Below are 23,729 nucleotides of genomic sequence, written 5' to 3' on the forward strand. Positions count from 1 at the left end.
TCAGTTTTTCATGCCTTTTAAAATGTTGCAGACTCAGATGAGCAGTGCAATAATATTTCATTTTTCCAGGCCGTAGAAGGTAAATGAGAGGGAAGTTGTCCAGCGCAGGCAAGCAGAAGTTTCAGCAGGACCCTGAGCCAAATGCCATGTGATGATACAGGTGTAATACCACACATATGGCAAGCTGCCATGCTCTCTTTGTTACCTGTTCAGAAAATTTTTAGCCTTTTTTTTTGGTATTTCCCCGAGTCTGTCTGGATCCTATGCTGTGCATCAGTTTTATCTCTGAAGCTCATCACTTCTGCGTCTCCTCAGGCGTGTCCTCTCCTTTGATTTTTCTCTCCTTAACATCATTTTTGCTAGGCTAAAATACCCATCTTACAAGGCCTTATATTCCAAAGACTGATTTAAAAGTCTTCAGAAGGCTAAAAGGCCTAGGGTTGAGTAGTCCTGAAAGAGAGAACAAACTGCTAAAATCGGAGGATTTTTAATCTCTCACTACAGTAGCAACAAAAAGATCCACTGATTGCTACTGTGCAGTGTCTCTGTGCATGAAATTCCCCTACTACCTGAATCTCACATCTCCTGCTGCAAAGGACAACATCCAGCCCATGTTCCAACACAATTTCTCTTTCCAGTCCTTGATGTTTGAGGGTGAGACAATATTCACATCAGATGCTGTACCCCATACCATTCCAAGGCTAATATGATGTCCTGATGTCCTTTGCATAATTTCCTAATATTTTAACAGGAAATTGGTGTGAGATGGTCTCCTCTGGTCTGACTTCCATGTTGGGGGGATCCCAGCAGATGGAGGAGACACACTTAGGGAATCTGCCTCTGGAAAACAAGGGCAGGCCTGAAAGTTTTCCAGCACAATGGGACAAGGAGCCCTTTGTAGAGACCCCTACACGCAGGGAGATCTCTTTGCTGCTGACAACACATTTACCCCTCTCCCAGCCACAAGGAGGGCAGCAGGGGCCCAGGCCCTTCCTGGAACAAATATTTGACTTCTCATCCACAGCTCAAAGAAACCATGAAGAACCTGTGAAAGCTGAGCTACAGCTTGTGTCTAACAGGAAGGGAAAAACAGTCAGAAAGAGGAAGACAGAGGAAGATCTTGACGTTTAAACCCTTCCTTTCCCACAACAGCATGACTCATGCCCCCTAATCAGCCTCCCAGAGAGACTTAACATGGGAAGGCGGAAGCCTGCAGAGGGAAGGGAGCTTCACTGTAGGAATGTCTGAGCAGGCCTGGAATTCTCTGCCTGGACGAAAGGGATCACAGGTGGAAGAGAGGGTGGGTGGCAGCTACACATGCACTCTTCAGTTGCAAGAACTGGGCTGATGGAAGCAAAACAAACAGGAGGATGCAGAGGAAGCAGAGAGCAGAGGTGCTGCCTGAAGGAATGGTGGCTGCACAAACAGCACTAAGGTTGGTGGGGTGTCTAGAAGCCACCTCCAAAGGGCTCCTTGCAGGCTGGAAACGGGATATTGGAGAGGTGGCCCTCTAGTTTGGAACCACTTGGGCTGCTCTTAAATGAATTTGCTCAAACAAACGTTGCCTGTTGGTTTTGCAACAGCAGAACAACTATCACACATCCCATCGCCTCAGTTTGATCAAGTACCTCAACAGCTGCAGAACGGCAGCACAAAAAGGGCTGTGGTTTGTGTTCCTTCATTTGCAGCGCTGCAGTCGTGTGCCACCCTGGAGCTGGATCAAGCGCCAGTGCACAACCAAGCAGAGATCTGGCATCACCGCTGGAACGACTTTAGGCCCACAAAGGCTTCCTGAGAGGAAATCAGTGCTGCGGGAGCCTGAGCCTGTGTGGCTGTGAGCGGCCACATCTGCTGCACAGGTCTCCTCTGTATTTGTCCCTCCCTGGCAGCTCCCGCACTGCTGAAGCCCAGGAGCTTCCCCTTGGATCTCGGGGAATGCGCCTGGGCCGCCAGCTGCACAGCAACACGAAGGGCGCTGCAGCACGCACAAAGCGCCGGGGTTACTGCGGCTCAGGACATGGACGGGCAGCAGCGGGGAGAGGCGAAGGGCTCACGGGTGCAGCTCGCGGCAGAGCTGCGGGCGGAGCAAAGCTCCGTGGCTGTGACGAGCTGCAAAAGGCGTTTCGAGGGAGAGCCAGAGCCGCGGTCACGGCAGGGCAGGCCCCGCGGAGCCCACCGCTGCCCGAGCCGCACAAGGCACCGCGTCCCTTTCACTCTTGGCTGGATTTTAAACAGTACAACTGCTCCCTCAGAAGAGCAGAAAAGGAATTGCTTCCTGCACACACGTGAAGTGTTTATTAGGCAGGGTTGGTGTGTTTTTTCTAAGCCTAGTGAAGACCCTTAGGGCACTTCAGCGCAAGGAGAGCAAGGCGCAGTGAAGGCATTCCTGCTCCTCAGGCCGGCCGGGATTTCCGTGCGCGCTGTCCCGCCTGCCGGGCCCCGAGCGCGGGGGGGAAGCCCGGCGGCGGCCGCTCTGTTCTTGGCACCAGCGCCACGGAGGGTCGGGCAGATCACGGCACCCGGGCATCCCGCGAAGTAAGCGGGGCACCCAGGGGCGACCTGTACCCGCGCAAAAATTCCTCTCACATTGCGAGTGAGGACCCGGGCGTCACCCCGGGTCGTTATTTTCCTTACTCATAAGTTTAAGGCATGACCGGCAGCTCGCCGCGCCGCCCGGACACTGCTCCGCGCTAACTCCAGAGGTCAGGGCGAGCACCGGCCGACGCGGCCTGTAGCTAGCCTACAGTGTCCCCAGCACTGCGCTCGGTCCTTGTCCTCCTTCCGCGCCGCGGATCCGCTGCCACGGGCCGAACCGAGCCGGGACGTGCCGCGCCGTATGCAAATGAGGCTCCCGGCGGCCGCGGGGAGTTGTGGGTCGCCCCGTCGCAGCGGGCGGAGCCCGGGCGGGGCCTGCCGTACTTCTGGGGGCGGGGCGAGGAGCGGAAGTCGCACTGTGTCACCTCCGGGATTCGCTCGCTGCGTCTCATCGTTGGGGCCGCGACAAGATGGCGGACCTGTCTCTGGACGAGCTCATACGGAAACGCGGTGTGACGGTGAAGGGGAGGTGAGTGCTCGGGACGGCGACGCAGCGCCTCGGGCCGGCGGCCCCCGGCCGCTCCTCGAGTGTCCCCGCGGGCGGCTCCGCTCCGGGCGCTGCGGGCCGCAGCTGTCTCGGCGCGGCCCGGCCCTGCTCCCGCCCTCGCGTTCCCATTGGCCGAGCCGCGGGCCTGCGGGACCGCGCTGCCTTGCGATTGGCGGCGGCGGCCGTCACTCAGGGCCGGGCGGGGGTCGGGCCCCGTGTCGGCCCCCGTGCCCGGCGCTGCCCCGGTGGGGCCGGGCGCTCCCCGGCCGTCCCCGCTCGGCCTTGCCGGGATTCCTGGCGCCGTGCCTTGTCTCACTGACCCCTCCGGCTTGCCCTGTCCCCGCCGCCTCCTGCTTGTCCCGGCCGACCACCCTAGCGCTGCCGCCTGTAACGGGGCGGGCGGCCCGAGCCCGGCCGGCCGGGGGGCTGCAGGTGTCACCCCGGCGGTGCCCGGTGCCCCCGGGCGCGGCTCGGGGCATTGTGGGAGCGCCGTGGGGGAGCCGTAACCGCCCGGGGCCGCCGGGCAGCCGCGCGGGCCAGGCTGCCGGGGCTGCGGCCGCAGCGCTGCCCGGCTCTCGGCGGGGCTCTCCCTCTAGCGCAGCTCCGAGCCGGTGTGTGGGGCGGCCGAGAGGACGTGGAGCATGTTGCAGATCGGAGCTGCAAGGTCAGGTTATTTCTTTGCATGGCAGATGTCTCCAGTGTGGGCTGGGCCATTTGCTGCCACAGTTGGCAGTTCTTACCTGCATTCTCCTTCGGTAGCTTTTCGTTTTCCCTTTTGTCGTGGTCTCTTAATGCTGCTGAACAACTTGTCCCCCATCTCTGTTAGCTCAGTGTGCTCTTGCTTTGTTGGTTTTTTCTCTTCTGTTTTTTTTTTTTAATTTATTAGCCCTCATTTTTGACTCTGAATGTGTATACACTTACATGTCTACAGGAATATTCTGAAAGTTACCTGCTCACATATACTACCAAAACATTCAAACATATTTAAATCCTAGTCTAGACAAAGCCTTGGCTTTGCGCTTTCATTCATGTTATCCTGCATATTTGGAAGAGTCTTAGGCTGCTTACTATGCTCCAAGTACCTCCTTTATCCCTTTTCAAATCCCCCTTAACTCTCACTTCTTTCAGGAATTCTTCCTGCCTTTTTTTTTTTTTTTTTTTTTGCTGAACAATAATCCCTCTGCAGCACTGTAAGAATTGTTGTGCCCCACACTCTTCTTGTATGTTGTGTTAGCTCACTTTATAAATTGCTGAGGTAGCAAACTTGGCTTTGTGAAGTCTAGATAAACTGAATAAAGTTAAGTCATTATATTCATGTTATTCAGTAGTCCAGATGAAAGAAAAGAAAAATATTCCCTTGTAAAATATACTGATCCATAACATATTCAAGCCAGGGCTTGGAATCCTGGAAAGTGAATTAGATGTTTGAGATCTGTTTTTATTTCAGGTGCTGTGGCACAAATACCTAAGCAGTTAATGCTCTTGTAGGGTAGGCAATTATCTGTGAAAGAGAGTTGCTTACTAGGTAAAGAGAACTCTTCAAAAATGGTGTAACCTTCAGTACAGTTTATTTTTTCTATTTTTTTCTTTTTCTATTTTTAATTTTTTCTGTTTCATTGGGTTTTGTCATCAACAATCTTAATTAATTCTAGTTTAAATGTTGATACATTTCTGGTTTTACTTTGACCTCTCACGAGCCACTCATCCAGCCCTTTGCAGCACTCCAGCTGCCTGCTTTCAACATGGCTAAATAAATCTTTTTAAAATTGCAAGGAAAGTCTTGCTGTGTCTGTTGCTTTATGGGTACTGTTAGTCTCCTGTGTTCTGGGTATATTTTCATAGATGGTCTTCATAATCCTCCTGGTTCTTCTAGCTGGTTTGCTCTGGCTGTATGAGAGAGCAGCCATAGGACTCTCAGCTAGGAATAAAATGGGACTCCAGGCCCAGCTTTCTAGACACAGGAGTGAAAGAGGCAGAAGCAGAGGTTAAGTCTTTCATCTCTCAGTTGGTTGGGTTGTTGTTTGGTTTTTTTTTTAAGATCTCTCCATTGACAATACTTGCCTATAAATAATGTGAAGGTAGTGGAGTTAGATCAGGAAATACTAATATAAAGGTGCATGAAGAATTGAAATAGCATCATAACTTGATTTTGTGATACCACTTGATTATGAAAACAAATTCCAGGTACCTACTTTTAGATTTTATAATACTGGACAACACCTTTCTGAAAGCAGATGAACTTTGTAGCCCTCTATTTTGACTTTTTTAAAAAGTCAACAGCAAGAACATTTTTTTCTCTCTTTCTACTTTCTTTTTTTTTTTTTTTCGGATACAAAGAGACCCAATGGGAAAAAAAAAACTTTACAAATACTCATCAGAGGAACTCCATTAAAAAATTAGATAAACTGTTTTTGTTCTTAGGGCACACTTTGAAAAGGTGTATCAGACCTGTAATAAGAAGGTCGTTCTAGCTTTCACCCTGTATTCTGCTGCTTTTTAGGAATACTTGTCTACAAGTACAAATGCTGTAGTTTTTGTGGGCTGTTGGCTTTCTGTGCTCAGTAGTGTGTTAATTATATGCTTAAAAAGTAAAGGCCATCAAGTGCAGTAGTTCTTTTAGTAGATTAAAGAAGAGGCAGTCATGTTAAAAAGTAATTTGACTAATGACTATTCTTGCTGGAAGCTAATCAACCTGGAAACTGGTGGCTTTGAATTGAGATTGTTACTGGTGCTTGTACATACCAAAATTCAAGTTGCTGTGCTCCCACAAATCTGAACTTGATGCCCAGAATTCCTGAAATCATGTGTAGTTGCATGTTTCCTTCATATCAGGATGTATTATTGTATTACAGGAGGTGCTCTAGCAGACCTGTTCGTCCTAAAGCTAGAAAGTGTTCCTGCTCCTCTTTGTCTTCAAAGGTTTCCCCAAAATACCCGAGTTGTTGAATTTTGTTTAAATGGAGTATGTACTTTGCACAGCTGAAGTCAGACCCTTTAGTTTGTAAATGTAAGGATGGATTTTGGAAATCAGTTCCTTAGCTGATTATGTAGAAAGAAAAAAAATCCAGCATAAAAGAGCTTAGGAGTTCTACTGTTGTATTTAGATGTCCAACCAGAGTGGATTTCTGTGCAGTAATAATGAACTGTTGTTTGCAGCAGCACAAATACCTGTACTGACACTGTATCGACACATCTTATAATGCCTGAAACTTTTTCCCTTTTTTTTTTCTTTTTTCCACTCAGACTTAACACCAGGCCAGTGTTTGGGGGTGTAAGATCTCGCATTGGGATCCAGCCAAATCTTCTGAATAGATCATCACCAACTGTGAGCTTCCAGCAGACTTTTGATGCCCGGCAGAAGATCGGACTCACTGACGCCCGGCACAAGCTGGGGGTCAAAGATGCCCGAGAGAAACTGGTTCAAAAGGATGCTCGCTTCAGGATCAAAGGGAAGGTGCAGGATGCTCGAGAGATGTTGAATTCCCGTAAGCAGCAAAGTGTTGCTGCTGAAAAGGTGACCAAAGTGGTGGATGCCAGAGAGAAGATCAGCTTAAAAAGGAGCACTCCAGCTGTTATCAGCCCGGCTATGGGGACAGTCAATCCAGCCATGAAAATCACCAAAACTATCCAAGTAGGTGAATGAGTCACCTCTGAGCCCCTCAGTTACTCTACAGCAGTTCAGTAGGCATGAGAATACTTTAGCATGTTCAGATGGTTACAATAGAAGCAGCAATGATACAGTTAATTCCAGCCTGTGGGGTAGGATTCTGATCCTTTCCTGTATCCTTGCAGCTGCTTGGGACTTTTTGTAGAATCACACCTCTCATTTAAATTTTCACTTTAGTTTTCGGCCCAAAAAGACTAAGGCAGAGCTCCTGTCAGCATTAAAGATGTCTTGAATGGTTAAGTAGTGTCTTTCCTACCTGAATGCAAGCAAAATGATGCAGATTTTTTTGTCATTCTTATACTGCCCCTCTTTGCAAGTCTGATGCAGTGGATTGTCCTGTATAGATAACTGGTTTATCCTAGTGGTGGAATAACAGTTTAGAATATGCAGCTGTGTTTGTATCTAAGAAAATTTAAAATTCAATGAGCTGTTCTACAATTTTCTCTTTTTATACTTGTCTGGTTTTCAGGGATTTGCCTGATCACATGAAGCATTCCTGCTGAGGCTCAAGATTTATTTCAATTATATTATAATCGGTTGATCACCCTGACCTGCTGATTTCCTGGGCCAGTTTTCTGATTTCACTTTGCTGTGTGCATAGCAACTTCATTCTTAGCCAGCTTCTCTGAGAAACAACTGCTCTTGAACTGTGCCTATCAGTACAATGTGTAGAGTCAGGAGAGAAATTTCCACACTGTTGGGATTGTTGTTTGAGTGGTTTTGCCCCTTACCTCTACAAGCATGTAACTGAAGTTCCTAGTCTACCTTTTCCATTTTCAACCTCCCAAAAATCAGCAGTGTGCTTGCTCATACCCAGGAATCTATTGCCATCAGTTTGAAAGCCTAGATGAGTCTGCTTTCTGTTCAGCTGTGGGTTTTGCTGAAGAGAAACATCAAACATGTTTCTTGTGCAAATTGGCTTGGGAAGTTTCCCAGTAGTCTGCAGGTTTCCTGCCAGGCTGATGTGAGAAGGAGAAAGGGCTCTTGAGCCAGTAAGGAGGGCTAATGGCAGAGCAGTCTGTTCAGCAGCCGTTAATTAGGAGGGTGATTAGTACTCTTGATGTCCTTCTAAGCCAAATCACCAGCATGAGCCATGAGGAATTGAACATCTTCTACAGAGTTTCTAGGAGTTAAAATAGGTTCCAGAGACTTGGTGCAGTAGTTGTTTGTTCTGACCTGGTGTTTTGTGGGCTTTTTGTTTGACTTTTTTTGACCAATAGTATTTTCTGTTTGTTAGTGCAAGGGAACATACATATATTTATACTTAGGGTGCCATGGTGATTCAGACTGTAGACAGAACCTTGACATAAGCAATTATCTAAAAAATTTTAAAATATTTGTACTGAAATTCCAAATTGCCCTTGACCCTCTTCCTGAACATGGAAGTGGAATCAAACTAGTGTATCTTGATCCAAGGTACAGAACACAGCTCTAAATGTGCTGTCCTGAGGTCTTGTTTATCATAAAGCAAGGAAAAATCTTTGAAACCAAAAAATGACACTAGGTCTGCTGCTGTTTCTGTAGGATGGGTATCTTTGATTAGCAAATTGAAACATGAGGTGCTATGGTTTAAGTTGCAGTCTAGAGAAAATGCAAATCTGAAGATTTTATTACCTGTGTGGACTATTTTTGTAAGAAGAGCTATTCTTTAACAGACAGATTCCAGCTTTTTCAAAAAACAGAAGGGCATTTTTACAGGTGTTCTGGCATGATTTCAGTTATCAATTAGTACAGCTATATTCCCTACCTCCTTCTGTTGTGGTTTCCCTGTTTCATGGTGTAGTGGGCTGCACACTACCATGTATTCCACCACAGCTTATTCCAGCTCTAGTGCTAAGGGGCAGTGTATACTTCTCCTTTTGTTTGATGGAGATCCCTGTGTTTAGTTACCTGTGGCATGAAAGAAGAGACACATTCTGACTCACCCCATTCATGGTTTTGTATTACCAGAAATGTAGATCTAGTCAGTCCTGACAGGACTGAAGTTAACTTCCCTTCCCAGTAATCTTGGACTAAACCCTAAGTAATTTGAATCCATTTCTTCCTGTGGTCTTAGATTTTAATTTAAGTGAAGCTCTCTCATATTAAACATATCACAGGAAATACAAGTGTTACCTAAGAGTATATTGTGATAATATATTTCAAAGCAGGGAAGGTAAGTTTCATATAAGTGAACCCAGGGTATTCAACTAAAGCTTTGATCTTCTGAACTTAACCTGAAGGACTGTAGTGCTTCATGCTTTGGTTCTTTGTCTCCAACTGTAGCAGAAGGCTCCAGTTCCTGGACACTCTCATCCAGCAGGAATGAGGATCAATGTGGTGAACAACCATACACATAAACAGGTGTGTACCTGCTCTGTGCTCTTTGTTACCTTTAACAGGGAAGAACACGTGTCCATAAACTTTGGCAGGTACAAAAAAAAACTCTTCAGTAGGAGAGAAAAACATCTGAAAGTTCTCCATCAACTTAGCTTCCATGTCTTGTGTGGTTAAAATACTTTCATGGTAATTGAGGTTTTCATTTAGTATAATTTATCTTGATTCCTATTGTACTCTCTGAATGAGATACAGGAATGAGAAGCAGATATTCCCAGTGTTACCTGTGTGCTAATGATATATTTTGCTAATGGTATATTGGGCTGACCTCTAGCTCTGATATTTTTCTATAAATTTCTTATGACATCACATCAGATCAAGTTGTTGGCTGTTTTGATTCACCATGCTGCCAGCCTCTTCAGAGAGATGTGAGTGTACAGGGTCAGATGTGCTGCAGTGAGGTGGGAGAGGGTATAACCTTCCTGTGAAGTCCCAGCTGTGGGCCACTGCTGGAATCCTGATAGGGAATGATGTTAACTAGTATTCTGATGTACTTGCAGAGTTCCCATAGCCCTTATCAAGCAGGTTTTGAGAAAGACCTTGGAGCATTGTCTTTCTGGGATCAGTTTTAATGGATTTTGTCACAGCCCCCAGCCATTCAGCCGCCTTACTACCTTGGGTGCTTTCAGAGAGGAATTGGATATTTTTATTACTTATGTTATTTTGTGTGTATACACAAAGTATCGCTTGAAATAGTGGAAAACTGACATTCACAATGTCACGTCAGGTGACTTTTTTGCCATGATTATAATAATTTTAGCTATTTTTGTATGTTACCTATATGCTGGCCTGCTGCCCTCACCTATCCCAGATGCAGTTGTTTAAAGAAGTGTCTTCATTATTTTGACCTTATCATTGTACGTGTGGAATCCATTTCATTTTGTCTCAAACTCAAGTCCATTGTCCTGATATCTAGTGTTTTTCCTAGCTCTTTTATTTTCTGCACAATTCTCCTCTGTTCTCTGTCCATTTTGGGTTTTTTTCCCTTCATGGCATTTCTGTCACTGGAACAACTTCCCTGCTTGTAAACCAGAATCTTGCTGACTATGGACAGCCCACTGATTTTGCAAGCTCTCATTGCTAATCCCTCCAGTTTTCTTTACCTTTTTACTGAATTAATGGAAAACTGTTTGCAGTTGTAATTTCTTATGTTTTGGGCACTGCTATATGTGTCTAGACTTATTCTTAATGTTATTTAGAGTCAATGAAAAAAAAAGCTTTTGTAGGAGCTCACCTCAGTATTTCAAGGCAAGGCTATGAGTGTTAAGTTGAACTGAAAATTAATTATTCATTCAGTAAAGCTCTTAGAGCAGTGTTTTTTAGGGCCAGATGGATATGTCCTGTGCTAAGGAAAGCAGGCTATTCAAAAGGAATGATCTGTTTAGGTGTATTCAGCAGGCACTTGTTTAATTAAAAAAAAAAACCAAACAAACAAAACAATGAAACCCCCCCAAAAAAAAAAGGAAAAAACCACCCCACCGCACACCCCCAAACTAATTTAAAAATCACATGCACAGGTTTCAGCTGTAAAGGTAGGAGGGTGCTAAAATGTAAGACACTGGGGCTTTATTCCAATAATGTAGCTTCAACAGTCCTAATGAGGTCCAAGAGTAAAGGAATCTGTATGTGATTTCAGTATATCTAGGGAAACAGTTTTCCAGTGGTGTTTTTGGAAAGAAGGTCTGATAGTTTTTATACTGATGTTTTGACATGGACTTATATACCTGAAACTAAAATCCAGTGTAATTGTGTTCATTAGCTGAGGTTGGTTGAGAGCAGGAGAAAACTAGCTATTTTTTAAATGTCTCAATGAAATCTACCTGCATGTAAACTATTCTCTTCTTCACTTCAGGGTCTGTATGACACAGAGGATGATGATGAAAGTGTCTCTCCCCTTCCTAGCAAACAGATGAAAATCACCACCACAAACAGTTTCCTGCACAACTCGGTAAGGGGTCATCTGAACAGTCCCCACCATGCCATGCTCACATTGCATGGGCACAGAGGCTGTGTCTTTACAGGACTTACTCTATCAGTTCTTTTAAAGTCTGTAAATGATGTTTTCTCCTCAAATATTTGCTCTTCGCCCCACCCTTCCTTTTGCCAATGCTTCTACTGTTATTTTTGGAACAGAGTTCTTTTAGGGTAACTGGTTTTATGGGTTCTCAGCAGCCATGTGTGCTTTCTGCCCTGCTGGCAGGTTGCTGTATCCTGGCTCTTTCTTCTTGTTGAGGAAATGCATTGAACCTGTCTTGTTAGTGTTTGAGTAAACCAGCAAGGGAAGCTTTCTGCTGCTTCTGGAGACTGGGCATCAAAGCAGGAAATCTCTTGCTGTGCAAAAATCTTAGTAGGCATCTTGTTGGGGAGGACTGTCGCTCTGAAGAAAATGGAATTTCAGTACAGACAAATGTAAGGTCCTGCTTTTGGCATAGGATGGCCCTCTGCAGCTTAAACTGAGAACTGACTGGCAGCAGCAGCTTTGTAGGAAGGAGCCATGGGGTCCTTCTGTGTGATCTGCTCAGAATGAGTGAGCAGTGCATCCTTCCAAAAACAAAGGCCAACTGTAGAGAATTAATCAAGGAAGATAATTATTCCTGTTTGACATTTTGAGAATCATCCAGAATTCTGTGCCTATCTTTGGGCTCTGCAATACAAGAAAGACATGACTGGAACCAGTTAACAGGCTGGTCAGAGGGCTGCACCATATTGTGCATGAGGAGAGGGTGAGAGAGCAGTTCTCAAGGCTGAGAAGGCTGTAGTGAGATCTGTCCACTCTCACTGCCTGGAAAGGGCAAAACTCAAAGGTTCTTTTCAGAGGTGACCATGGAGAAGACAAACAAATAAATGTGCTGCAGCAAAAGAAATTCTGGTTGGTGAAATTCTCAGAGTATTGATCAGCATCTGGCACAGGGACCAAGAGAGGTTGTGCAGTCATCATTCTTGAATATTCAGTGCTTAGCTGGATAGGCCCTTGCCAGCCTAACGTGTGTTTGAAGTTAGCCCTGCTTCAGACATGGGAGGTCGGCACAGTTTTGGGCTAAGTTATTTTCTGGTCTTGGAAAAGCAAATTCTTGTGGTTTTACCCATTGTGCAGGCACTGTAGTACAGTGATTACCCCAGAAATTTATTTCCTCATGTGGGTATTCAGAATAGAGCTTCTGGCTATTTGTGATTCTCAGATAATCTTATGAGGGTTTTTTTCAGGAGTAAATTTGTTCTTTTCAGTGTTCACAGCAGCTTCCAAGCACAAGTTTGAGTCTGGCTTTAAACTCAGGTATTTCAGCCTAAGTTCCATGTCTTTGTGTGCTCTAGCTTGGTGATTCTGAGGAATTACTGCTTTTTGTTCTGTGGATTCTCAATCTTACTGTTAATGAGCAATCTTTGTGAACTCTTTGTAAAGTACTTGAAAGTCTGTGGATGAAAGGAGCCTTTCAAATTCAGATCACATTGTTAAAGTTCATTTATGAAAAATATGAAACCAAAAAGTGCTTATGAGGGAAGTGCTCTTTCTGGATAAGCAAACTTTTTTATGTTTATGCCCAGAAACTTGCACTGATTTTTTTCTCTGAGCCTTTTGAAAGTCTCCAGCACTGTAGTGTTTTTGACACTGGGAAGGATATGCAGTGCATACTAGTAACACTCTGGTGGTGATGCCTGTAGAAAGGTGATGGCTTTTGTAGGCTGTAGCTCTGAGATACTTTCTTTTTTCTTCCTGTAGACTGGTCTGAGCAGCAATAAATTCTCTCTGTCCAAGACTGTTCCCCTGACTAAAGTGGTCCAGAACGATACATACACAGCTCCACCTGCAACTCCCCCTCCTGTGCGGACAAAGGCCTTGGCAAACATGTCCCGGACCTTAGTGACAAAGGAAGTGCCTCCAAAAGAGCCAGCACCAGTTGAGGTGAGCTCAGGGAAGGGGAAAATGCTCTTTAGAGAAGTCTCTGAAACATCTGAAACTTGTTCATTGGACATGTGAGCAGCTCATTTGTGCCTGCCTTTCATCATTAGTTCAGGATGTCATCAAGGTTATTCTGATAACTGCAGTCCATGGCCCAAGAATTTGAAACCTGTCTAAAAATCCTTTCCCTGCACATGATCTTAGAGGAATCCATATTACAGGGAGGTGGCAATTGTTTGGCCACTCCTTGGTGGCTTTCATGTCCCTAGGAGTAGTGTTTTAACACTATTTGATATGTTCTATGTTGACTCCAGCTAGCAAGAAGAAAATGGAATTCTTCCAAATGTACAGATGAGACCTCCCAGGCAATTTGTAGACAGCCTGCCTGGAATTGCTTTGCCAAACTGCCTGCTGTTGGAACCAAGTAATCCACCAGGTGTTCCTAGGTGTGCTGAGTTCAGCATGCTCTTGAGAGGCTGGAGCTGTATTTTAGGGGTTTGCTGGCTGGTCTAGAGTACAACAGAGATAGGCTATTAAAAGTGTGGGCATGACCAGAGTACTGTGTATGCAGATTAAGTTAATGTTATTCTTGGGAATAAGAGTGAAAAGTTACTTCAGAGAAAAACTAGCATGGTAAAGAAGCTCCTTTTTCTGTCAGATGAGCTGGGCTTTAGTAAACAGTGATATTTACCATTACTAGCTGTAGCTTTCTCCTTTGTGTGTGTGTGTACAGACATTCCCAGATACATCCTTAGTGACTTTTTATTGCTTTCTGTGCTGTGCTGTATTGTGAGCCATATCTCTGTGATGCATTTGTTTGTGTTGGCAGCTGGCTTTCAGTCCTTTGGAAGGCACAAAGATGACCGTAAATAATCTGCATCCTCGAGTCACAGAAGAAGATATTGTTGTGAGTGTTGCTTACTGCCAGACTGTGCATGAGTGACACTTCCTTTCTGTGTCCTACCTCTTCTGATAAATCACTTGGCTGTGGTGAATGCAGTGAAGAGGGGTGTGATGTGGGTTTATGTTCGTGCAAAAACTTTGAGGGTTCCTGATTGTTTGGGGTTTGTTTACACTTTTTTTAAAAGTGTGTGCTTAAGAACATGGGACAAAATCCCACAGAGTATTTTGAGATACCTGGCATCACTTAGAAGAAGAGTTCACGCCAAATGATTCTTCTACCCAAACTTATGCCCCCATCCAAATTGTCTGGGGGCTTCCATTCTCACCAGGCTGAGAATGAATCTGATATTCCCATGGGAAAAACATTACTGGGTACTGGCCCTGAACTTCCCTGCTTATGTACTCTCTATTATTAGTGCCAAGTACTTACACCATAACAAACACAGTGAGACAAGTGTCCAGATCTGTCAGGTATTTAATAAGCAGCACGGGTGGTGTGATGAAGCATGTAAAGTCATGCAGTGCCTTTGGTGTGCCCGTGGTCATGGCTGACTCTCTGCCCTCAGGAGTTATTCTGTGTGTGTGGCGCTCTGAAGCGAGCCCGGCTGGTGCACCCTGGCGTGGCTGAGGTAGTGTTTGTGAAGAAAGAAGATGCTATCACAGCATATAAGAAATACAACAACAGGTGTTTAGATGGTAAGTTTGATGCCAAAATTGCATGTAAGATAAATAAATCAAGAATTAGGTTTCCACCTGAGTGGAAGATTTAAAAGTATCGTAGATGTTAATATGCTAGCAAGAGAGAAAATCAGAAAATCAGTTCAAGAGCTAGATAAGATAATAATTGCTGTGTAACTAGCTGAATATATGCATAGTTTATTGAAATGCAATAAAAAAACCCACCCATATTTTCCTTTATAAAGGAGGTTCAGAGCTGGAGGCAGGGTCCTGATGAGTCTCCTGGTTTAAATTCCAGATGAAATTCCTTGCGTTTCTAATTTGGTACCAAGAGCTGGAAAGTTGTTGTAGTTGAGATGGAGACAACACAAAGCAACACACTCCATTTTCAGAAGGCTTCAAACTGTTTTTTATTATAATATGCATGCTTTTTACACATTCTTACAAAACTCATAAGTTCACACTTTACTCATTGGTCATGAGAGACAAAGTGCTTATTGGAATAGGCAGTTGCAGATTTCTCTTATTTGTCCTTCTTTCTTTCTTGGTTTCTATGTCAACGACCTTGGAAGAAAATTCTTTCAGGGATAAACATGGATCCTCTTATCAAACATCTCTCTGTCTCACAGAAGTCGCTGTAAAACCTCTTCCACAGAAAATCCTTACAAAGGCTTTACCTGCTTGTAGAGATGCTTGCAATGTACAAGTAAAACTAGTATTTGCAATAGTTTCAGGATGTACTCAGAAACATTTTGAATTGGACTTGTAAAATAGTATCAGATTATCCATAAACTTTGAATAATGCAATTTTATTTTTTAACCATGTTAAACTGAAATTATTGTTGAACTGTTAATTTTTAGCTGGAAATAGGTGCTTTTTCTTGCTTTAGATGAGTGACATGTTATGGATGTCAGATGAGGAACAGACAGCTAAGAATGGGAGGTCCTCTTGTGTCCCTGCTAAGGGCTTCATACTTTTGTGTAACTTGTTAATTAGTATGATACTTCATATGGTGGAGTGTTTCAGTGGCTCTTCTATTGCTTTGATTCTGCAACAGAAGATTTATCAGCTGTTTTTTCTCATGTTTCCCCAGCATGTCGAATTCTATTGGTTGCACTGTGATGTTTCAAGGATCTTGCCTTACTCCACTTCTGATGGAATGAATTTTGTGTTTTGTTTTTATTTAGGTCAACCAATGAAATGCAATCTTCATATGAATGGAAATGTCATCACCTCAGACCAGCCTATATTGCTGTAAGTGTCCTTCAGTGGGGAAAAGGTCCAAATGCTTTTGCAGGTTCTATTTTGAGAATTGTTGTTCCTTGAATTTTCTTTGTCTCTCCTTCTGTGGCACAGTATGTTGAGTGGAGTGCAATGTTGCTTGACTTCATAGTGTTCTCAGCCTTGAGGCTCAAAAATAATCTGAGATGAGGGTATTTTCTTGTGAGAAAAGCATATTTAAAACCTTTATCTCTGATATTGGTAAGAGGAAAACGCTGATAACAATGAATGCAGACACAGTGTTAAAATGTATTTATCACAAAGAGAGGTTAAATACTGCCTTTTTAAACATTTTTTTTTAATCCTCCAGCCGATTGAGTGATACCCCTTCAGTGAAGAAGGAAGGGGAACCACGCCGGTCAAGTGCAAGCGCCTCCTCAAATCCCCCAGCTGAAGTGGACCCTGAAACTATCTTGAAGGCACTCTTCAAATCCTCAGGGGTCTCTGCATCTGTGCAGCCCACAGAATTCAAAATTAAACTCTGAGAGGGGGGAGCAAGCAGTGGACTGGAAAACTCATATAAGCTGGGGGATGAGGAAAGTGCAGGAGTGCAGATGTTATTTGCATTTGCCTGTCCTGAAATTTTTTGTTTTCTATGATCGCTACCTTACTGTACAATAGTGTTTCCTCTTGTGTGTGTACTTTCTGTTTTCATAGTTGGAGTTTTCTTCCATGATTTTTTTCCCAAGAGAATAACCTTCTCCTTCTGCCAGTAATGTATTACCAAGCATATACCATGTAACTCCATCCTTTACTCCAAAGCCCCCAGTGGCCATTAAAAGTGCACATAGACTTTGAGGGAAGGAGTGGTGATCTCCTGTTTTCATCTGACTGACCTTTAACTGAAGGGTGCATCCCCTTGGTTGTCCACAGGCAAGAGCACCACGTTGTTTCTGAAGTTGCTGCACTGGGTACAAAGGCAGGTTGGGTTCCCTCCAGAAAGGACTTGTGTGCATTTGTGGCATAACTCTTCCTTCTGGCTGCTGGGCACTTTGCTGTCAGCAGCTGGGATGTTGAGGAGAAGCAGAGCTGCCTGCAGTGTGCCAGGGGAGGCGTCAGGCAGAAGGGATGTGTGCAAGTGCAGCGGCCATTGTGCCGTGGGCAGGCGTGCTTCAGCTCTGCTAATGCCGGAGGGTTGTTCTGGCATTTGTACAAGGAATATATTTGCTCTGGAGGGTCAGGCTCAGTTGCTCTCCTCTTTCTGGACTGAAAAATTGAGAACCAGTCGTGTTCAGAGCTAGAAGAAACCCAGTTGTTTTGAATCCCATTAGATTATATTGCCTCCTCCTGCTGATGCACGGACATGAGTTTCTTTCTTGCCTTCTAACTCAGACAGTCTCCTATAAAAAGGCAGGACCTAAGACCCTTTTCAGATCCTAATACACACAAAGTCTAGTGTCTGAGAGCTCGTTTCTTTGAGAGATGCTATTTGTTTGGCTGCTGTGCAGTTATGCTGCTGGCATGCCTGGATTTGGAGGATGGTGGCTGCAGCCTGTGGCTTCAGGGAGAGGTTTAGGAGCAGCGGGCAGATAGCACTGTGTAAGGGACACCGGAGAGGAGTGTCAAGTCCCGGAGTACTGTGTGAGGAACACCGGAGAGGAGTGTCAAGTCCCGGGCAGGGCGGCGAGGAGGTGGCGTGGGCCAGCGAGTGTGTGTGACAGGCCACTAGGTGGCACTTCCAGTACTTCCCATTGTTTGTACCGCATTGGCACCTTGGATGTTGAAAGTCCCAGTAGCTCCACTCGTTTGTGTTTGTTCAGACTGTATTGGAAGAGAGGAAAGCTGAGAGCAACTTGCAGAACCAGGCTGGGGTTTGAACTTGATCCTACAAGCTGGGAGACTAAACTAATCCATTCTGTTCAGCTCTGCAGAGTAGCTCCTGGAAGTCCAGATTCTGTTTCTTGGACAGCCCCATGTTTCTTTTGCTTTCTTGTTCTGTATGAACTCTTTCTTCTATCTAGCTTTTGCAGACCATTCCTTAATCTCACTGTATCCCTTTTAGCCATGGAAATAATAAGGACTTGGCAGGACTTGTTTTTCTGGAGTACTCTGTTTGGTTGGAAGGCCAGTGACACCATGATTGGTGGGGTGCTTCATGTGAACAGCAGATGTTTGTAGAGGAGGGGACCTAAGACAGCTATTGTTCTCCTTTTTTAGATTGCCCACCAAATACATGTGTTTTAATAAAAACAAAAGGGGGGGGAGGGAGGGGGAGGAAACATTAGGGGTTGGAAAAGATAATGTATTACCTGTTTCTGAATAAACGTTTGTTATACAGAGAGTGGATTCCAAGCCTTTTTAGATGCTGCGAAGCACCTAAAGATAAGTGGTGGTGTTCCAATATTGAGTCAGTCGCGCTTTCTAAGTGAACACAGACATTTCTGATAAGGTGATGAAGAGCAAGAGGAGCTCATGGGTGAGAGAGCTGTTACTCATCCACTTTCTAGTCTGGATCATGCAAATTAGCAGCTGACTCCTGCTACTAAATTGAAGCCGTTTGTGTCCGTGTAATTCCAATTCTCTTTTTAGAGAAAAAAAACAGCCTTTGTTACTGGCAGCCTAGTCATTTAAAAAGTAATTTTATAGCAAAAACAGCTCTGAGATCAGGGTACCTGTTCCAGGTGAAGTGGGATACTTTCATTACCAGCTAGACAGAAAGCTGTGTAAATGTGGAACATGTATTGGGAGTGCATCTCCTGCCTCTTCTGAAAGAACGGGGAGACTCAAGGATTTTTTTGATTAATAGATGTGTGTCCTTTTGAAAAGCCAAGTAGCAAGTTGCATTTTAACTTACTGTTAAACTCTGCCTTATGTTTAGGTTATCTGTGAGTTTATGATGGCATTGACATACTTCCATGGAAAAAGGACTGTCTGCTCTGTGCCATAGCTCTGTGATCTACGGCAGCATATTCTTATTTTTTACAAATCCACTAATTAAGTGGGTGTCCAAACACCACCCCATGGCTTGTCTTACAGCAGTGTCTTGGTGTACAGTGGTGTTCTGGTCTTGGTCAGCTCCTTAATGCACCATTGCATGGCTGCTTCTGTTGGGCACTGAAACAAGAGGAACTGTTTATTCCCAGTTCTTACCAGGTTATTCCCAGTCCTTTTCAGGTGGTTCACCTTGGCTCTCCAGTTTCTCCTGGACATCCTGCAGTTGTCATGCTAATCATGATTTCGAACCTACCACCTTCTGTCTACATTTATCATCATGCAACATGGTTATATTTTTGTGTTGTTTTGGTGGGGTTTTTTTCTTCTGGGCTGGTAGAAATTATGGACTTGCATATGAAGTACTAATTGCCTGCCCTCTGAATTAATGTGCATTAATTTAGACATTGAATTAAATGGCTGGCCAGGACAGGTGGTAGGTAATTTGTAATGGTGTTTCTTTTGTTTGTTTTGGGTTTCTTTCTTTTATTTCAAAAATGTGAGGACGTCTGAAGTGATGCCACGATGTGCAAGTTTGATGTATTTTCATGGCTTTTGCATGTACCTTCTGATAATGTTCATTAACTTGATATTTGGTTGGATCAATTCTCCATGTCATGTCATATTTTGTCACCTCCTACATTAGCTTTCAGTATTTTTAAAATGGTTCTGTCTTCCATTACAAGCTCGTCTGTAAAGGTTGGGGTTTTTTTGTAATTAACAAGAGTCTTTTAAAACAATTGCCTTTGAATGTTTCTACATCTCTTTAGGATTTACTTAACTCTCTCAGATTACGGACAGTGCGTGAGTTTTACACTGTTTATACAAAAACATAAACTCAAGCCTGGGGCTGCGGCGAGTCCAGCCGCCGCCATTATCAGGGCCGCGCCGTGCAGGGGGAACTACAGCTCCCGGCGGCCCCCGCGCCGCCGCGCGCAGAGAAGATGGCGGCCGCCACGGGGCGTGCGGCGGGAGCGGCGCCGGCGGGATACACGGGTGAGGGGCAGCGCGGGGCCCCGGGAACCGGGATACGCGGGCGAGGGGCAGCGCGGGGAACCGGGAACAGGGATACGCGGGCGAGGGGCAGCGCGGGGCACCGGGAACGGGATACGCGGGTGAGGGGCAGCGCGGGGCCCCGGGAACGGGATACGCGGGTGAGGGGCAGCGCGGGGCACCGGGAGCGGGATACGCGGGCGAGGGGCAGCGCGGGGCACCGGGAACGGGATACGCGGGTGAGGGGCAGCGCGGGGCACCGGGATCGGGGCCGGCGGGATGCGCGGGTGAGGGGCAGCGCGGGGAACGCGGCGGCAGCGGCGGCGCCTCAGAGCCGTGCGTCCCTCGCAGCCCTGGCGGTGAAGTTCGCGGAGCGGCAGCGCTCGCACCACTGCCTGCTGGTGAAGGAGCACCAGGTGCGGGAAGGGGCCGACACCGCGCACCCGCCTCACCGCACCCTCTTCGTCCTGAACGTGCCCCCGTACTGCGGCCCGGTGAGTGGGGGCGAGGCCGGGCTTGGGGGCCCGGGAGCCGGCGTGTGCCCCGGGCTGCGGCCGGCGAGCCGCCCGGAGAGCTCTGCCGGCTGTTCGAGGGAGGCACCGCTCCTGCTCTGCTGAGCCGCGTGTTTTCTCTTACTCTCCCTGTTAAGGACTCGTTGTCTAGGCTGTTCTCTCGCTGCGGGCATGTGCAGTCTGTGGACATCTGTGACAAGCCCGGGCCAGGAGAGAAGAAAGATAAACTGGCGTCCAAATTCTTCGACCACAAAACTCTAAAGGTAAAGCTTGGGTGGGGGAGAGGAGTACTGATGCTTCAGTGGGAAAAGATGGCAAGTACTGAATGGTTCCACAGGAAACCATATGGGGCACGGGGTGACATGATTACTTACTTAAGTTTACACTTTTTTTTTGCTATCCTGCTCCCTCTTCTGGTTTGATTTTTATTTTAGTTTTAAGTTATTTGTACTGCAGTTCCTGCTCCATTACCAATTTTGCTTATATGTCTGACTCACCTGGGTGTTTTTTTTTTTCTTTTAGGGATTTCAAGTAGCATACGTGGTGTTCAGGAAACCAGCAGCTGTCCAGGCAGCCAAGGCTCTATCACAGGAAGGTCCCTTGCTAATATCAACAGAGAGCCACCCTGTGAAAACTGGCATCAGCAGTATGTCAGCTCTGGCTATCTTTCTGTGGGCTAATGCTGGGGAACAACTATACTCATTGTTTGCTGAATTCTACCTGCATGTCTCATTTTGTTCTAAGCTGGGGCATGTTCAATGTTATGTGTTCTTTAATTATTCACATTAATTATTCATTAATTAATTATTCATTCACATTAATTATTCATTACTGAACTAAATTTTGAAGTCTGGTCCACTGACCCTGTGGGAGAGTGGGGACATTTGGAAGGGTTCTTTTTTCCTGACGTTTTTTCAGTATTGCATAGATTCAAAGATACTGTCTGCATCTTGTCCTCAAAATGGAGACCAGACTCATGCAACAGGCCCTGCATGCCTGTCAGGTTGACAGCACTTCACACATAATCTCTTGACAGAAGCACAGAATGATGTGCCCCTTAGGCTTCAGGCTAGCCCACTTCTGCCTGGGCAAGTTGCAAACTTTTCCCATGGCATATTGATTGTGCCTGCAGCCAGGTCAGTGTGTGCTGTGGCAGGGGGAAGCTGAACACAAATGGGAGCAGTATGTCCTTCCCCCATGCTAGAGTTTGCTCTAGAGCTGCCCAAAAGCAGCACACTCGCCTGCTTCTAACAGCAGCTGCTGCTGACTTGTGCCCTCTGTGTCTCAGAGTGGATCGCCAGCTACCAGGCCTCCATCGTGGATCCGAAGGAGCTGAAGGCTGAGGTGGATGCCTACATGGAAGACTATGATAAAAAGATGGCAGAGGTGAGGCCAGGCTAGGGAGGGAACCCAGCTAAGCAGTTTTCTTGGGGCAGAGGGAAAGAAGAGGTTTCTCAGTGCTCCAGCCATAGTGGAAAGGGCTGAGGGTCTCTCTGTTTGGCAGAGGTTTTTTGCTCCCAGTTGATAGTGGGCAGTCACACCCAGGTTTGGTCTTCAACATCTGACTCTTCCCCTAGGGCTTACAACAGATACCCACAAATTAATTGATGTGCAGTGTTGACTGCAAGTTGAATGCCTGCAGCCCTGGTCCCATGCCTTCCTTTAAATCTTGCATGGAAGCAGGAGCTGTAACTTTGCCTGTGTTTAAGGGACAGCCGTGGGGAGCTGTGCATGAGGCTGTGCATCTGCCCTGGGCTGCCTGACGCTCCTGTCCTTACAGGAGGAGGCCAAAGCCGCCAAGGAGGAGGGTGTTCCGGATGAGGAGGGCTGGGTGAAGGTGACCCGCAAGGGCCGCAAGCCCGGCCTGCCCCGCACGGAGGCTGCCAACCTGCGCCTGCTGGAGAAGGAGAAACGGAAAAGGGCCCGCAAAGAGCTGCTCAACTTCTATGCCTGGCAGCACCGCGAGAGCAAGAGAGAGCGTGAGTGTGCAAGGCTCCTCCCACCCCTGCCTGGGTCTTGTCTCACACTGTGGCCCGAAGAGCATCCTTCTGCCTTCAGGGCAGGTGACACCCAGCTGCCACTGAGCAACTGGCTGGCTGGGTCTGAATGGCTTCTTGCCACCACCTGTCCTCACAAGGGCTGCTGGAATGTTTTGTGGGAGGGTGCGGTTTTCCAAAAGGTGCTTATTCAGTCTGCACAAAGGATTGAAGGGGGGAACTAGCCAATTCCTCCCCAAGAGGGAGCTGCAGCACCACCAGAGATGAACAGCTGGAGCCCCAGCTTGGCACTCAGCTGAGGTGTAAAAGGACCTGCTCTGGAATTGTGTGTTTGTGGCTGTTGGGACTGAGCCCCTCCCGTGTGTGGAAGTGAAGCTCCCAGGACAGGGAGATCTGCTGCTCTCGTGTGACCTGTTCTTTCTCTTTCTGTTTTAGACATTGCCCAGTTGAGGAAGAAATTTGAGGAGGACAAGCAGAGGATTGCACTGATGCGAGCCCAGCGCAAGTTTCGGCCGTACTAGGTTGTGCTGAGCTGGTCTTCAGGTGACTGTGCTGGAGAGGGTAGGAGAGATGCCTGTTGACTCCATTTGCCAAAGGATTTTGAGGAATTGAGGCAGCTTTGGGTTGCCTCTGCCCTTGGATCTGAAATGGGAGATCCCAGCAACTGCTGCTGGAGGAGAGTTCCCTTTACTTGCACCAGTATCCTCCTGCTCTTCTGTCATTGAGCCCCGTGGCACCACTTCTCAGGGTGTTCAGGTCAAGGGGCTGAGGCACATCCTGTGACCACCTCTATCTCCCTGCCACCCAAAACCACACCTCCTAAAGCTTGGTGAGAACTGGGATTGACCTAGCGCAGCCTCTGCAGGGGCAGGGAACAGCTGAAGAACTGTAAATAAACTGCTGCTACTGTTTTCAGAACATGGGAATGCTTCTCTCTCCCTTCCAGTCTCCTGTAGGAAACAGTTCCTGTGTGCTGGGGTGGTAGTAAAAATCATGGCTTGTAACCTGGTGCTCCTTTGCACATTTTGTTGAAGAAATGAGGAGTAAAGTGACTTTAGGAAAAACCTAACTGCAGCTTGTTGTCACAAGGAAAGAGCAGTGGTTTGGTACAGAGCCCTACCCCTTCTCTTGGTGTTTCCCTCCCTGGCCAAGTGTTCATGCACAGCTGAATGACTGGGCACTGCGAGCTCTGCAGGCATGTCTAGGACACAGAAAATTCCTGATACCCAGCACTGTTGCAAGAACAAATGCCACTTTGAGCAGCCTGGTTTGGAAGGAGAAACCAGACTCTCCACGCCCTGTTTCCACTTAACCTGTCCCCAGCCCTCAGAAAGCAGGTAAGGATGGCAGCAGGCATGTTTAGGTGTGGGACAGTGGTTTGTACTGCTCCTCTAGCATTTGTGCAGCTCT

At 46.4% G+C, this 23,729-nt stretch overlaps 2 protein-coding genes and 1 non-coding gene across 6 annotated transcripts; 2 read left to right on the plus strand and 1 right to left on the minus strand.

Moving 5' to 3' along the window:
* Nucleotides 1–2,502: 2,502 nt before the first annotated feature.
* Nucleotides 2,503–2,651, minus strand: LOC135301956 (U12 minor spliceosomal RNA). Its single transcript, XR_010363690.1, has one exon. It is a non-coding gene; the product is annotated as a U12 minor spliceosomal RNA (small nuclear RNA).
* Nucleotides 2,652–2,907: 256 nt separating this feature from the next.
* On the plus strand, nt 2,908–16,689 carry POLDIP3 (DNA polymerase delta interacting protein 3). Of its 3 annotated transcripts, none has more exons than XM_064420032.1 (9): nt 2,908–3,064; nt 6,326–6,713; nt 9,015–9,092; nt 10,978–11,073; nt 12,844–13,026; nt 13,853–13,930; nt 14,493–14,622; nt 15,793–15,859; nt 16,197–16,689. In XM_064420032.1, exons 1-9 carry the CDS (start codon nt 3,006–3,008, stop codon nt 16,369–16,371), a joined length of 1,254 nt encoding a protein of 417 aa, XP_064276102.1. In that variant the 5' UTR covers nt 2,908–3,005; the 3' UTR covers nt 16,372–16,689. The 3 variants fall into 3 exon arrangements, with proteins under 3 accessions (XP_064276102.1, XP_064276103.1, XP_064276104.1); XM_064420033.1 differs by having other exon boundaries at nt 9,018–9,092; XM_064420034.1 differs by lacking the exon at nt 2,908–3,064 and adding an exon at nt 3,357–3,746.
* A 155-nt stretch (nt 16,690–16,844) lies between these two features.
* On the plus strand, nt 16,845–23,388 carry RRP7A (ribosomal RNA processing 7 homolog A). 2 transcript variants are annotated; one of them, XM_064420039.1, is made up of 7 exons: nt 16,845–19,853; nt 20,162–20,304; nt 20,460–20,585; nt 20,845–20,968; nt 21,611–21,708; nt 22,103–22,301; nt 22,755–23,237. In XM_064420039.1, exons 1-7 carry the CDS (start codon nt 19,568–19,570, stop codon nt 22,838–22,840), a joined length of 1,062 nt encoding a protein of 353 aa, XP_064276109.1. In that variant the 5' UTR covers nt 16,845–19,567; the 3' UTR covers nt 22,841–23,237. The 2 variants fall into 2 exon arrangements, with proteins under 2 accessions (XP_064276109.1, XP_064276110.1); XM_064420040.1 differs by having other exon boundaries at nt 19,654–19,813; nt 22,755–23,388.
* The last annotated feature ends 341 nt before the right edge of the window (nt 23,389–23,729 follow it).

The sequence above is a fragment of the Passer domesticus genome, chromosome 5 (genome assembly GCF_036417665.1).
Source record: "Passer domesticus isolate bPasDom1 chromosome 5, bPasDom1.hap1, whole genome shotgun sequence".
Classification (NCBI taxonomy): Eukaryota; Metazoa; Chordata; class Aves; order Passeriformes; family Passeridae; genus Passer; species Passer domesticus.

Bases quoted from the DNA above. Each gene is read 5' to 3' on its own strand.
- POLDIP3 (XM_064420032.1), top strand. From the start codon at position 3,006: ATGGCGGACCTGTCTCTGGACGAGCTCATACGGAAACGCGGTGTGACG. The intron at 3,065-6,325 runs GTGAGTGCTCGG...TTTTCCACTCAG, and splicing joins GGTGTGACGGTGAAGGGGAG to ACTTAACACCAGGCCAGTGT. The intron at 13,931-14,492 runs GTGAGTGTTGCT...CTCTGCCCTCAG, and splicing joins TCACAGAAGAAGATATTGTT to GAGTTATTCTGTGTGTGTGG.
- RRP7A (XM_064420039.1), top strand. From the start codon at position 19,568: ATGTTTCTACATCTCTTTAGGATTTACTTAACTCTCTCAGATTACGGA. The intron at 20,586-20,844 runs GTAAAGCTTGGG...TTTTTCTTTTAG, and splicing joins TCGACCACAAAACTCTAAAG to GGATTTCAAGTAGCATACGT. The intron at 21,709-22,102 runs GTGAGGCCAGGC...CTGTCCTTACAG, and splicing joins ATGATAAAAAGATGGCAGAG to GAGGAGGCCAAAGCCGCCAA.